Here is a 13,732-nt window from a genome sequence, read left to right on the forward strand (position 1 = left end):
TGAGCACTTGATCATTTTGTTGAATATTTAATGAATCTTAAGCTATTAAGTTTACAATTTATGACTTTTACGTATGTGTGAATATATAAAAATTTCTTTGTGCTGTCTCTAACAGTTTACCCAGAGTTTTTAGTGCTCTGATTCTAATAGGCCTTAACACTTTCTTTCTTCTATAAATTATGCAGTGCTCTCTTGAATGCGGTGTAAGAAGGTTGCTGGCCATAGGTCTTTGAGCTTTGTTTCCAGTCACTACACAGCTGTGTGGTTTGCTGTTTCTTAGTTGTCAGCACAGTTGTATTTGTCACTTCTGCCAATCATATGGCACAGCACTAGCTTCCTTGGGATGGAAACACATTATACTGACTTGGATGCTTCCTTTCTACAGCATCTTTAAAGCGTAAGTACCAGTTTGTTACACAAACTCTGGCCTTTTCTTTGTTCCAAATGTCTGGCAAAGTCATTTTGTTTTGGGAAAGAAACGCGTGATCTTTACCTGCGCTTGTAACTTCACATCTAGTTTAGATTTGTTGTTGCTTTCAGCTATGGGATAAGGGCACACACCCCCACTTAACGTAACTGCCCTTTATAATATGCCAGGCACCCAGACATGTTCCTGAGGGTGCATGAAACCCTGTGGGTCTTCTCTACCCAAGAAAATGTCACCACTTTGACAGAGTTAGATTGTTATAAACACAAACTTTCAGACATTGTAAAGTTCTGTTTTGACATATCTGTTGATTTATTTCAGTCCAGCTCACATTGCTGCAGAATAGTTTTAGGCTAAATTAGATTTTAAAAGTGCATATATATACTTACTAAACCAAAGCCACTGAAAATTTTGCAGTACACTATTTCTTAAAATAGTTGACTTAGAGCAAAGCAGCTTCCCTACAGTAACAACTTCAAAGAAACTTGTGCCTGTTTTATGAAGAGGTGAAGATTAATTTTGCCCTAGTTAAGTCAGATTCCTTCTATAATGAGGCTTACCCAAACAAGTATGAGAGCAGGATCTGATTAGGCAGCTGCTAATCACCATTCAGTGTTTCTGTCAGTAGACATAATTTAGTCAAAGTAAATTTGAGTGGTGCATAGGCTTTCTGTGCATCATGATCCAGTGATGAGCTCTCTTTTTTCCTTCTAACTCAACATGGCATTTCTTTCTAAGGCCCAAAGTTACTTCTTGGAAGTCACTGTCATACCTAGAGCCTTACTGTAGCTTAGTCTAAGGAGGGAAGATTTTTTCTTGAATGTTTTCTCAATTTTACCCTTCAAGTGTTCAGAAATCCATTATATTGTGTTTATAGGTTATTTGAGTGCTGTCATAATCCGCCATCCTGAAAGATATTGACAGTTTGTCTAATCTACCAACAGCCATTCTGCCCCTTGTCTGCGGCTAGCAGCAGTTGCAACTGCTGTTACCAGTGGAGGTGAAGACATGTTAAGAAAGAACAAGAGACCTGAATGTGAGACCTAGACTTTACATACGTTAAAAAAAATACATTAAAAAACACTTGAAAGTGATGTGTTTCAGAAGCATGTTGGTATATTACATATACAACGCAGTATATTCTGGTGTTATATTACATACAAACAATTGCTTTTCAAAGAGCATACTTGGAACTTTTGGGTTCTGTTCTGTTTTTTTTTTTTTTTTTGTTTGTTTGTTTGTTTTTTTCTTTCAGAATTTCAGTGGGAAATGAAGTGATATCAGTAATTCTCATTGCTCAATTTTGCTTCGATGAACTGTTAAACAAGCTGCTATATGCTCAGAGGAGTAGTACTTATGATGACCTAATGAAAAAACATCCTCACAATATTGTGTATATTTCCATACATGCAAAATTAAATTAAGTACATTTATTGAAGGCGTTTGATGCAGCTTGTACAAGATGAAACAAAAATGAAACTGTGCAAAGTGTAACATTCAGAAGTTAATACTATGAAATTATTATTTCATAATAATCAAATTGTAACAGCTCTATCCTGAACAGGAATTATTTTTGTACTGCAATCTGTATTAAGAGTTAATCCAAAAATAACACAGGAAATACTGTGTACAGTTACTGGAGCAAGGCATTTCTGGCAGATTTCCATGGCATGCTCAAAGTCTGTGAACTGGCCTACGTTTGTCTTTCATTTAAAAGTGTGGAAAAGATTTTTGGTAAGTGCTGACTACAGCTCAAACCCCTACCCACTGACCTGCTGAGCAGAGGGTTGGAGAGTCACAAGCTATAGTTAAGGGAATGTCTACATTTTCAAAGTGTCTTGTGTTAGTGATATCTTGCTTTATACAAGACAATGGATAATAAATTATTAACCGAATGAGGTAAGTGATTCCATTTCCTACTGTTTCCTGCTGTCTGTTACAAGTAATTTGAAACCTGGGAGTTTCTAATTTCTCAGGAACAAAATGCCATCTAGTGGTAACTGCTGAATACTTTGGGCAAATACTCTTTATATATTGACATAAAGTTTTCATATACTTATTTGCCTGATATTCTACATTTTACAGCACATCAAACTCTTGAGAGAAGAAGATAGAGAGGTTTGGGGAAGGTGCAGCTTCCCCAGGTCTGTGTCTGTATCAGATAGGATGCCATGCTGCCTGCTGCCCCGCTGCTTGAGCACGAAAGCCTGTCCTCTGCTGTGGGCCTCGGTCAGGTAGTGTTTTCCCCATTGAATAAACTTTTATACATCATTAGCAGGCTGCACCCTACTGTTACTTCATAATAAAATCCAAATATGTTAATTTGGCTGGTGCTAAAATTGCTGAAAATTGCTGAAAGCCACCTCTGCTTCACTGACCGTGCTGGTGGGAAGCTTTTGCCTCTGGTTCATCATTCTCCAAGGAGCTAACAGGAAGCTATTCCCTCTGCTCTTCTAATTAACTACCAGGGAATGGTATAAGCCTCTTCATAGCACTATTTGCTTACTCAACTCCTTGCAGAAGAATATAAACTCTAAATCAAAACATATCAAAACTAAAATTTGGCCTCTAGAATTAGATGCCCCAAAAAGCAACTGCCATACACTGGCTTCAAGAGCTGAGTAACAAACTTTGCTTGCACAGAGAGAACAAATAATAAATACCCATAACAACATTTAAATTCATTCATCAATGTAAACTGGGGATAGGAGGCAGCAAACACTGCTAGGGATACTCTGGCTTCAGACACAGAATTGACTGGAGAGTGTCATCTTTCTATTGTTTTGAGATTGTGATAGGGATTTTGTTGTTGTTCATGGGCCTGCTTTTTCCACGCGCTATTTGAATTTCTCCATTTACTGGTCCATGTTACCCTGTTCTATTGAAAGATGCTCTCTGCAGTGGCTGCCAGGGTTGTAATTAGACTGAGGGTCTCTGAGATGCAGAAATTTTATCTGTCCTTTTGATGTTATTGTAGAAGTCAGTGAAGATGGCATGATATCAGTTTGATGTGCTGTGAAGAAGTTTGTGGATGGATAAAGAAATCCTTCATTTTGATTCTTGTTTTGTATGATATTTGAAGTAAACTGCAGCAAAGAGTCTGACTAACAAGGGCACGCGCAGCACAGCTCATCAAGAGGGTCATCTGAGAGTTCACCCTGCTGTGGGCTTGCTTTCCTTGCTGTGATGCCAGCGCTGGCACTCCCGCACTCCTCTGGCCCTCCAGGATGCTGCTGGTTATCTATCCAGGCATGGCATTGGACGTCAGCCAGTGCAGCTGCAAAGAAAGAGGAGGGAACAGAAACAGGACTAGAGCAGCACTTGTTTAGGTGGGAGTAACTTGTCATGGAAGCATGTTTAGGTAGGCGGAACAGGAAGAGTTTGGGGAGTGTTGGCAAATACAGTCTGGAAAGTATCAAGGGATGTGCCTTGTTTGTCCTGGCTAAAAATACATGAGGAAATCCCTAGATCTGGCACAATTTCTTCAAGCTACAATAGTGGCTTTCTCTTAGTACCCACTGCAGTCTTGCAGGCATTGGGGCTGCACCTGCCCTTCACTCTCAGGTTTTCAGAGCAGCAGGATGCTTTGAAGAGGATATGATTCTTCACGTGCAGAAGGATGGTATTCTGTTGTGTGCACAGGAAAGAAAAGAAATCTGAAGAGCAACTGGCTATGTGATCAAACCTTGAAAAAAAAGGTAAAGAATAGTGAAAACAGACTGATTAGTAATGATCCATCTGAACTTTGCATCTATGTTTTCTGAAGCTATCAAACTAAATACAAATGTGAATCAGTATATAGTGCCGACATGTTTTTCATTCCTTCAAAGAGCTAGACAGGGCACAGGCAATGCTACTTTTAATGGGAATTTTTTTCTTTATATGGGTAATGATTATATTCTACAAAGAGCAAATTCATTTTAATGCTGTACAATGTGATAATCGGACTAATGCTTTTGATTTTCACACTCTCAGAGAATAAAGTAATTGAGTTTCTTATTTCCATGTTCTCTTAAAACAGTTTAAGACACATTTTTCTTAAAAATATGTCCATCTGGGAGCAGAAAGGAGCAGTTTTCCCTTGGTGGACCAAAGAAGCTGTTTCCTAAGAACGAGCAGCAAACTGGCAGTGGAAACTTTGCTGCAGCCCATGCAGAAATGGTGAAAGCCTGTGTTCCCCTGCTCATACAGTACCATACAGTGTTTGCCCAAGTGCTTTGCTTGGTTGCATCTTTTCAACACCTATTTCCTTGACTTACTGGGGTTTAAGATAAAACAACAACAAAGTACTTGGAAACTGCTCATCTTATCAGTGACTTGCTGCTGCAGATAGATAAACTCTGAATTCTGAAGTCATTGCATTTGCACAGGCTGAAAGCATTGGTGTCACATTTCTACCACTGGGAACTGAATTTTGGAAGGACTAACCTAGGAATTAGTTTCCTATATATCTCTTTGAATGGGAATTTCCATGACTTTACAATTGAATACATGAGGTTGAATTCCAGACCCGATGTGGTGCGGTGATGTGCAAGCCAGATTGCAAGATCAGCTGAGTGATCTCTGAATTTATTTAAACCTGCTGCATGTACAGCTGAAAAGTTGCCAAGTCTTAGTAATTGTCTCCAGCACTACCAATTTAGGACCTGGATGTCTACTAATTCAGTTTTGCTGTGTTGAGGGGCTTTCCACGTGTCTTGGTTAGCAATAAGCAAATGTGCACAACCATGGGATGTAATTATTTTTTATTAAAGAAAGGGGAAACAATATTTTCCTCCCTTTCCTTTCCCCTTCTTCCCCAGAAGAAACAATGACAACAAGCACAGAAAAGAGATATTTTTTTTCTATGTGAGCCGTATAGTAAATTATGGGGTTTGGCACAGACATAAGGGCTCAGAAGAAAGCAGGTCATTTTTGTCCTTTCATAAGGAATCTTACTGTTGTAAACTTAATGTTCACTAAACTATCGTGAGACTGGCAGATCAATTAATGAATAGAGAAAATCTCAAATCTTAATTAAATCTCACTATTACTTCCAGGATTTGTTTATGTCCTCTCCAGGAATACTTGATTTGAGCAGCTTGCTTAACAGGAAAAGCTATTGATCCCTTCAATAACACTTTAGAATCATTAAGAGGAAAATCTTTAATCTCCTTGAGCTCTTTGAAGTTGCTTTGGTTAATGTCATCTCTCTATGATCCTGAAGAGATAATGCTGGTCTTGAAAGATATTTCCAAGGTTATTCTATGCTGATTTTTGCACCCTGGTGCCATTACCTGCCTGCTGCAGAGTTAGCTGTGGTAAGTGCAGTAAAACAGAAAGGTACCACTAGTGCGTGTGCTTTCTGGCTCAGTTTGGAAGGTTTTATATTCCCCTTCAAAAGGCTTCCTGATGAAAGAAAACACACATCTCAGAGATTTCTTGAACTGCAAATTAGTTATCCAGTACTTCCGCTATCTCAAAACTTTGAGACTTGAACTTAGGAGTATCTTCAGGTCATTAAAGTTCTTTCTACAAAGGCACTTGATAACTAGATTGTGTATATCTATACAGCAGGAAATTCTCAGAACATTACCAAAGTTCATTTCTTATTCATATAGTCCATTTTCTAAGCTATCACATAAAATTCAGCTTCAAATCTGATGCAGTTTGCCTAATAGGGTCCATACACCCTTGTGCATATAAAGCACATTATTGAGCTTTACAATACCCTTAAATGTTTCTAAAACTTGGATGGTCTTTCAAAGAACCCTAAGTATCCTTGAAGATGCAACTCTGTCTGAGAAGCAAGTTCCATGGGATAACTAATGCCCTCATTAAAATCATTATGTTTGACCGGCTTCAGTAACATGTACATTGACTTCTCTAAGAATGTAGAAATCACTGTGAGGGCTCTGGTATTAGAAAATCAAATAACTGCACTAAGAGCATGCAGGTTCTATATAGCACTTCAGAACTGCGGGTTTAGGTTGCTTATAAAAGGTTTAATTTCTTCAGCAATTCTTCAAAGCCATCCAGAGGTTTAGAAACTTCAACTGATTGCAGGAAGAATCACCACCACCAATGCTGTGACATAGCTTATGGCTTCAAGTAGGAGATCATCTGCTCAGGGTTAAAGACATTCTGAAAGTCAGGACTAGACATATCTTGCAGATTTTTTTTTTTTTTTTTTGATGGCTATTCTGTTCTTAGTGTTAGTGTTTATAGATGAAATTATACTCATAATAGTTTATTCCTGAGACTATTTTGCCAACGGCTTTCCTTCTGTGTTTTAACTTGCAATTACCATTTTTTTTTTTCAAATATATACAAGCACTACTTCAAATAATTCCTTAATATGTATTTTTAAGCATGGTATAAAAAGGAAATATTATGAAAGTTAAATAGAAGCTATAAGCTGCATTTTACAGCCAGTATAAACACACTTGGGTGTTTTACAGCCATCAGTATTATCTCCTTTGACACTTGAGGCTTGTCCCTAGGAGACAGAAAGCAGAAACTTCCTGGAATTTCTTTAATTAGCCTGTTCATTTCACTTAATAAAACAAGCAATCAAAAACATACTGTGTTTCATAGGCAGGACTCTTAAAAATGTAACTTAGAGTATGTAGCACTTACATCTGAGCTCAAGTGCAAGCAATTTTGAAATTTCCTAGTATTTTAATAATTATATTAATAACCGATCTTGCGTTGGGAAGCAATGGGATGCCTATGCTGATGGGATGTGCTGGTAAGTGTGCACATGAGTAATAAGAAACCTCATGAAAAGTCTGGTGTTGAAATATATTCAGACCAGCTGCAAATGCCCTTCTGCAGTCATAACTACTTTATTCACGCACCTATTTTGATATTGCACTCTCTGAGTGTCAGCACAAACCCCAACACGCTGAGCAACCACAATCCGCGGAGAGCGTGAGGGTAACCACCACCTTGTTTGTGTGCTTGCACCTCAGGAAGCTCACACCCTAACAGAAGGTAAGTCTCAGTTTTGGTCAAATCTAGCAATCTATGTGATAGTGATCATTTGGGTAGCTCTGGGTTTTCCCTTTCTATATAGCACGCTTCATTTTCTAATCCTTTTCCAGCCTCCATCCTCAGGCATGCAGGAGATGGGAAGATCAGTCCTTCCTTGGCACAACTGTAGTGCTGGAAGTGCCTGAAAATTTGTGTTTGAAAGTATTAGAGGAGTTCATCAATGTTTATTAAATGAATAATAAGGTAAAGGTGAAAGCTTGGAAGAAAATAGGAATGAGGTAGATCTTGACATCAAAGATAGGGCAGAATAGCTGCCAGAACCTGAAAGTAGCCACCTAATTCAGGGGAAAAGAAGGTGTCCTTCAGATATACCTAGCCCAGCATTTTCAATTCTTCAGCCTACATCAGTGTTAAAGCAGAGATGTTACCGCAGGAGGCAAAGGTGGATGTTCTCGGAAAGTGCTGCTGGCTTTATCTGTTGCATGGGAAATCTGGCTATGAAGAGTAATTCAGGTGCAGGTTTTCTTTTTAATGGAAATTACATCAAAGATTAGGATCTTATGATTTTGCCAAGATACGTAGATAGCGTCTACTATACCCCATCCTTAGTGTTTGTTGATGATGTAATTCTCGTCACATTTATGCGTGTCTTGGAAATCCAATTAAGTGTGAGCCATAACGTCAAAGTCCTTAAGATTTATTTTAGAAACGACTTTGCGCAGGAAACATAGGCAAGAAGGAGCTTTTTTCCTTTGACGCAGTTCCTTTCAAAAATGGCATAATGTGTCAGAACAGCAGTCTAAACAGAGCAAATTGTTTAGATGTTAAGCAACCAGCTTTAGTTTAGTTTTAAAATTGAGATTGTGCTCCTGTGCTGCTTCCCCTTAGCGCCTGTGGCATTCACTTCTAGCATAACCAGAAAACAATCAGGCTCTAAAGGTTGTTGTTGTCACCTATGTCTGTTAAACATTTTTCATGACCCAGAAAACCCAAACGAGGCATGTTAAGCCCATTTTTCATTTCATTGATGTACATCACCTACTGTACACTAAACTGCTCTAAGCTGTTATGGGATATAGCGCAATTCCTATTGATCAGGATAGGATGCCGAATGTGAGTTTCTGATGTGGTAGTTGTGATTTAAAACAGAAGCTGTGATGGATATGTTACATATCTCACTTCCTTTGGCAAGATCATATAATTCAAGTGCAAATTCTTCCAAGTAACTGTTACTTTTCAAGTCGGTACCCTTTACATTAAAGAAAAAAAATTACCAATGAGCTCTACAGCCCAGCATAGATCCCAGTAAAACACTGTTTGGAAAGGTTGCTCATAACTGCTGAACGTGACGCAGGGATTCTATCTCCCTCTATGCCTGTACAGTGTTGGGTGATACTGTGTTTAAATTACTTTGCCATTAATAATGAACAGCAACGGCATGTAAAAGTTAAGCTCAAATGCCAGTTCTCTCATTAAAGGGAGCAAGTTTACCCAAAATGCTGATAAAGTGCAATGACAATTGTGATAGTCTTGATGTTATATTCAAATACCTGTCATCTATACAAACATTAATTTTAACTAGCAAGTTTGGTAGTCAGTCGTCAAACTTTTTATTGATGGCTTTTAAATTAGCTAGAATAATTGAATTTATCTCAGTGAACAAGTGGTAGAAATCCGCCCTGCCATTTCCCAAGGAGTAAATATTCCATTGCAAATACTATGAACTCCGAATCTGCTCAGTAAGGCAGCGCTTGGCCACCTCCCTGCCTGCCCCACAGTTTCCCAGCAATTACACATTAGAACTAAACTAAATTCTGCATGTGACAAGGCTTCTACCGTGCTGTTTTTCTGCTGTCAAGGGGGTCTGTTGCAGGACGACACTAACCGCGATAAGATGCTACCTCTATTCATGAAGTAACATCTCACTGTGCCTTCATTTTAATGCTTCCCACTAATACGGAACAGCTTTAATTTATGGGTTTTTTGTCTTCACACAACATTGTATTTACTATCTGGGAACCTTCCTTTACAGTTGTGTATAAATCCTTAAAGATGTCAGTGTTTAAAATCTCATTCATCACTATACGATTAGTGAATTAGTTAAGGTTTGAAGAATAGAAGAATAAATGTCAGGCAATTAGAAGCAATTTTGTATCAGGTGCTCAGACAAGGTGATGGATCAAAGAAAAGCCACTGTGGAAAACGGGCCACTGCTCCTGTGGTGCTCAGCACCCAGAGCAACAGAGAAAAAGGAGAGGAGCCAAAATGAGAAAACCCTAAACACTGGAAACCAACCCCAAATCCCACTAATGAAATTTTATGTGAAGAATGAAGCAGTAGTAACTGTCTGCGCTGTTTAAAGAGCCTTGAGGCTTGGGAGATGAGGCAAGAAACCTATTGAAGGACAAGAAGCAGGCCAGAAAATAGCGTGTGAGGTATACATTTGTCTTCTGGAGACTTTATTCTTGAAGTACGCTTTGTAAATACACCCCCAAATATTCCTACCACGTGGCAAGCACCATAGTGCTTTTTCTACAGAACGTGATACTAACGAATCAATTTTGGAAATGGGGGCTTTTCAAGGGCTAAAGACGCAGGGGAACAAGACACCAAGCTCGTCCTTGCTGCCATTTAGATCAAGGTCATGCAAAAAGGCATCCTCTCTTGTGCTCTTCCCTGCAAAAGAGCAGAGGGGTCTCTCCAGAACAGCCCCTCTGGCTGAACAGGGCCAGGCTGGGGCTTTGAGCTAGCTGCTCCTTAGCACCCACATTTCCTCTCCTTGACCCTGTGCACGGCGGTGGAGGGTTAGCGCTCGGTAAGCTGCAGCTCTCTTCTAACGAAATTCCCAGAGTTGTAGTTAAATCATCGTTATTGCTGGTGCACTGAGATGTGCTGCTTGATAAGGCATTACGTAATTTTAAGATAATATTGTTGTTAAACAGAAATCTCCGTGAGGGCTTCAGGTCCGTTCAAAAAGCAGGGTGGGGGGAACAGACCTTCACCTAGTGAACTTCGGGTTACTTATTCTACTGAGTTGAAAGCTTTGATTTCTTCCTGCCGTGTTAAGGCTATCAGCCTCTGTAAAAGCCAGAGCTGCCATCAGGTAAGATGGGAAGTACTGTGTACAGCCACCCTCCTTGCTCCCCCTGGCACCTTCCTTCTGCCAACACCTGCGAGGGCTGGCTGAGAGCTCTGGGTATGAGCCTGCTGGTGAAGTCCTTCCAAAAGCTGCTGCTGCTGCTGTTCTCTGCAGGCTGCTGGAGCCTGGGCCAAAACACTTTCCCAAACCAAGCAAGTAATCTGATCAGAAACAAGGACTGAGCTCAGTTAGTTCTGAAAACTCAGATCAGCTGCAAAACTGGCAGAGTAAAACACAATTCTAGTAACTAACAGTGAAATGGCCAACACGCTTCCCCAGGTTTTAGCTGTAAGTGCAACAATCACAAAGGCATTATTAGACAATTGAAATGACTAATCAAATTACCCAGACTGATCTTAACAGCCCTAGTATTGATAATGCCTGTTATGAAACACAGTGTTACTGTCTCTGGACAGGAAAACATTTCTAATGTAAACGTGCAGTTCAGTAGATAGCAGTAACGATTTTGGTGTAGTGGAAGAGTAAAAGCTGGCTATTTAATTGAAGGAAGTTGGGGTCAAAGCTTGGGATTTAATTCCAGGAAATGTAAGAGAAAAAAAATCTGTATGAACATCCAAAAAAGCAAAGCAAAACACTCTGTGAACACAAAGGTCAAATCGTGTAGGCAGAATGGCAGATTTCTTTGTGTCACCTTTTTTATTTTTTAAACCATTTTCATCTATTTTCATCCTCCTTTCAGCCCCACAATTAAAATATTATTTCTCAGTAGTCCAGCAGCTCAATAAACTTCTGCACTTTATACATGCAAAATGAAAATGTTTTGTGAAATCAGGTCTGTCATGCTAGAATTCATCTGGAAATGAATAAAATGAAGGAAAAGATCACTCTGGGATAAAATGTTTATTTTTTCTAATTTTGCACACTAAGCAAAACATATCAACATAAACCCCTATGTTTTAAAATATTCGACAGACATAACAAACCTCCATGTTTTCCTTGTGTTAAACAAGATTTAAAGATACTGAAAACTTTCCCACTCAATCTTTCCCTTTTGATGTTTACAAGAAGGTTGGTAGAATTCAGAGTACAAAAACCTCTGTGCAGCTAACTACATAAACCACCCATTTTTCAGGCAGACCTTTATGTTTTAGCTGCTTTGCTGAAATAAAATGTATTTTATGTACTTGCTGACCTTGAGCTGCATTCATGCAACCGGAACCATTAATTACAGCAGCTGTAGATGCAGCCTACGTGCATGCTCTTCTTCCTCCAGAACATCCTATGGCAAAACCCTTGTCTTGAAGGCATGCACATCGCTGTGGCAGCCACCACTGGGACCCAAGCAAAGGTGGGACTGGTGTTCATAAAGCCACCTGCGCAATCTGCTTACTCTGGCTGGTTCTCCAAAGCCTCCACTGAAGGTTGTGGATTTGCACAGCTGTAATGGATTAAATTCGAGTGAACAACTCGCTTTGATCCTGCTCAGGCTGGATTTGAATTCTCAGCACACGCAGCTTGCATCTGAGAGGCAAAGTAGTACTTGCAAGTGAGAAACTTCTGTATCCCTAGATGAGGGAATCTGATTATCCTGCGTATGCTGGGCAGGGTTTGCTGAGTACTAACCTCTGTTTTGAATACCTGTTTTCAGGTCAAAAATGCAAACTGTGTAAATGAGTTTCTCTGGGCACGATGTTGTCGTTTAAATTAAATGCTTTTAGCTTTGAAATTTACAGTCCTGGACAGCGAAAAATTACAGCAGCTGGGATAACTGGAATTTCTCACACCAAAGCATTTTGAGGGTAATTCCCGAGTTTTGTTCTCTTCGTGCTCGCTGGCATTTCAGTGGGAATTTTCATTCACTTCAAAACAAAGTCATGTTTCTCACAGGACCATTGGTCTTTGCCCTGTATCAAGCCCTGCCGAGGCCGAAGAGCCACAGGCCGACCCTGATGGGCCGTTCCCGGGGGAGGAAAGCACCCTCGAGGGGCTGTTTCCCACAGAGAATCCCCTCAGTGAGAGGAGCGGTCCGGGACGGCTGCCCGAGGGACGGACGAGCCGGGCGCTGCCGGTGCCGCGTACGTGCGAGGGGCCGGGGGCCCGGGCCGCCCCGCGCGAGGGGACGGCGCTTCCCTTTGTGCCCCGGCGGGCGGCGGGCCGGCCGCGTTGCCATGGGAACCGTCCCGCCGGCTGCGGCGGGATGAAGGCGGGTCGTGTGGCGGCGCAAGATGGCTCCCCGAGGCGGCGGGCCGTAGCGTGAGCGGGGCCGGGAGGGGCGGGAGCGGGGAGCTCCCCGTAGCCGCCGCGCGTCCCCGTCCTCCCATCTCTCCCCACCCCCGGCCCTGCCCTCCCCTCCCTTACCCTCCTCTCCCGTGCGCCGCGGGCTGCGGCCGCCCTGCTCCGCCCCGCCCCGCGGCAGCAAGTGGCAGCGGCCGCCAGTGCCGCGGGGCGCGCTGACAGCCCCGCGCCCAACTTGTGTTGCAGGCGCGCCCCGCCGCTGATGCGAGAGCTGCCGTGCCAATGCCAGCCCCGTGCCGCCCGGACAGCCTCCGCCGCCCCCCGGGCCCGCCCCGCCGCCGCGATGGCTCTGACCTTGTTCGGTGAGTAACCGCCGCCTCAGCCCGCTGGGCGCGGGGCTGCCGGCCCCCATTGTCTGCCGCACGGCAGCGCCTGGGCGTGGGCTCCGGCCCGGAGGGCTGCCGCAGGCCGGGGCCCGGCAGCGGCCCTGGGGGATAACGCGCCCCGGGTGCCGGCTCGGGCTGCGAGCCGGCGTGATGGGCAAATAAAAGTTACGGTGCCTCCGCAAGCCCCCCGCTCGCCCGAGGAGGTGCGCGGAGGAGCCCTGGGGCTCCCGCTCTCCTGGAGGAGAGCGCCGGGCTACCGGGATTAATCGCCCGTGAGGCTCAAATGCGCTCCTGTAATCGTGTGTGATAGCACAGATCCGTGAAAGGACGGTTTCGGGAGGCTGTGAGTGTTCCTGTGGTTGCTTCACAGCCCGAGACAGCGCAGTGGGAACCAGCGTGTGAAAACTGTAGTTGTAACTGTTGAACATGTGGGTTCTCTTAAGTAAGGTTATTAAGCTTGCTTATGCTTAATTTTACAGTAGGGAAAAAGAAAAAGCTACAAACTGTGCCTAGCAACATTAGGTAAATGCAACAATGCAAAGGGAAGCACAAATTGGCATGACTAACATCAGTACAGAATTAACAGGATAATCAGGGTACTCCTTCTCA

The 13,732-nt window shown here is 42.3% G+C and overlaps 1 protein-coding gene across 1 annotated transcript in view; it reads left to right on the top strand.

The window, feature by feature from the left end:
• Positions 1–12,668: 12,668 nt before the first annotated feature.
• The window catches only part of CHN1 (chimerin 1), a 103,098-nt gene continuing 102,034 nt past the window's right edge, over positions 12,669–13,732 (top strand). The window contains exons 1-2 of the mRNA XM_030487135.1: positions 12,669–12,755; positions 12,984–13,099. Coding sequence (XP_030342995.1) covers positions 12,700–12,755; positions 12,984–13,099 — 172 coding nt within the window. The 5' untranslated portion in view covers positions 12,669–12,699. The remainder of the gene's footprint in view (positions 12,756–12,983; positions 13,100–13,732) is intronic.

This window comes from Strigops habroptila, chromosome 5 (assembly GCF_004027225.2).
Source record: "Strigops habroptila isolate Jane chromosome 5, bStrHab1.2.pri, whole genome shotgun sequence".
In the NCBI taxonomy this organism is placed as follows: Eukaryota; Metazoa; Chordata; class Aves; order Psittaciformes; family Psittacidae; genus Strigops; species Strigops habroptila.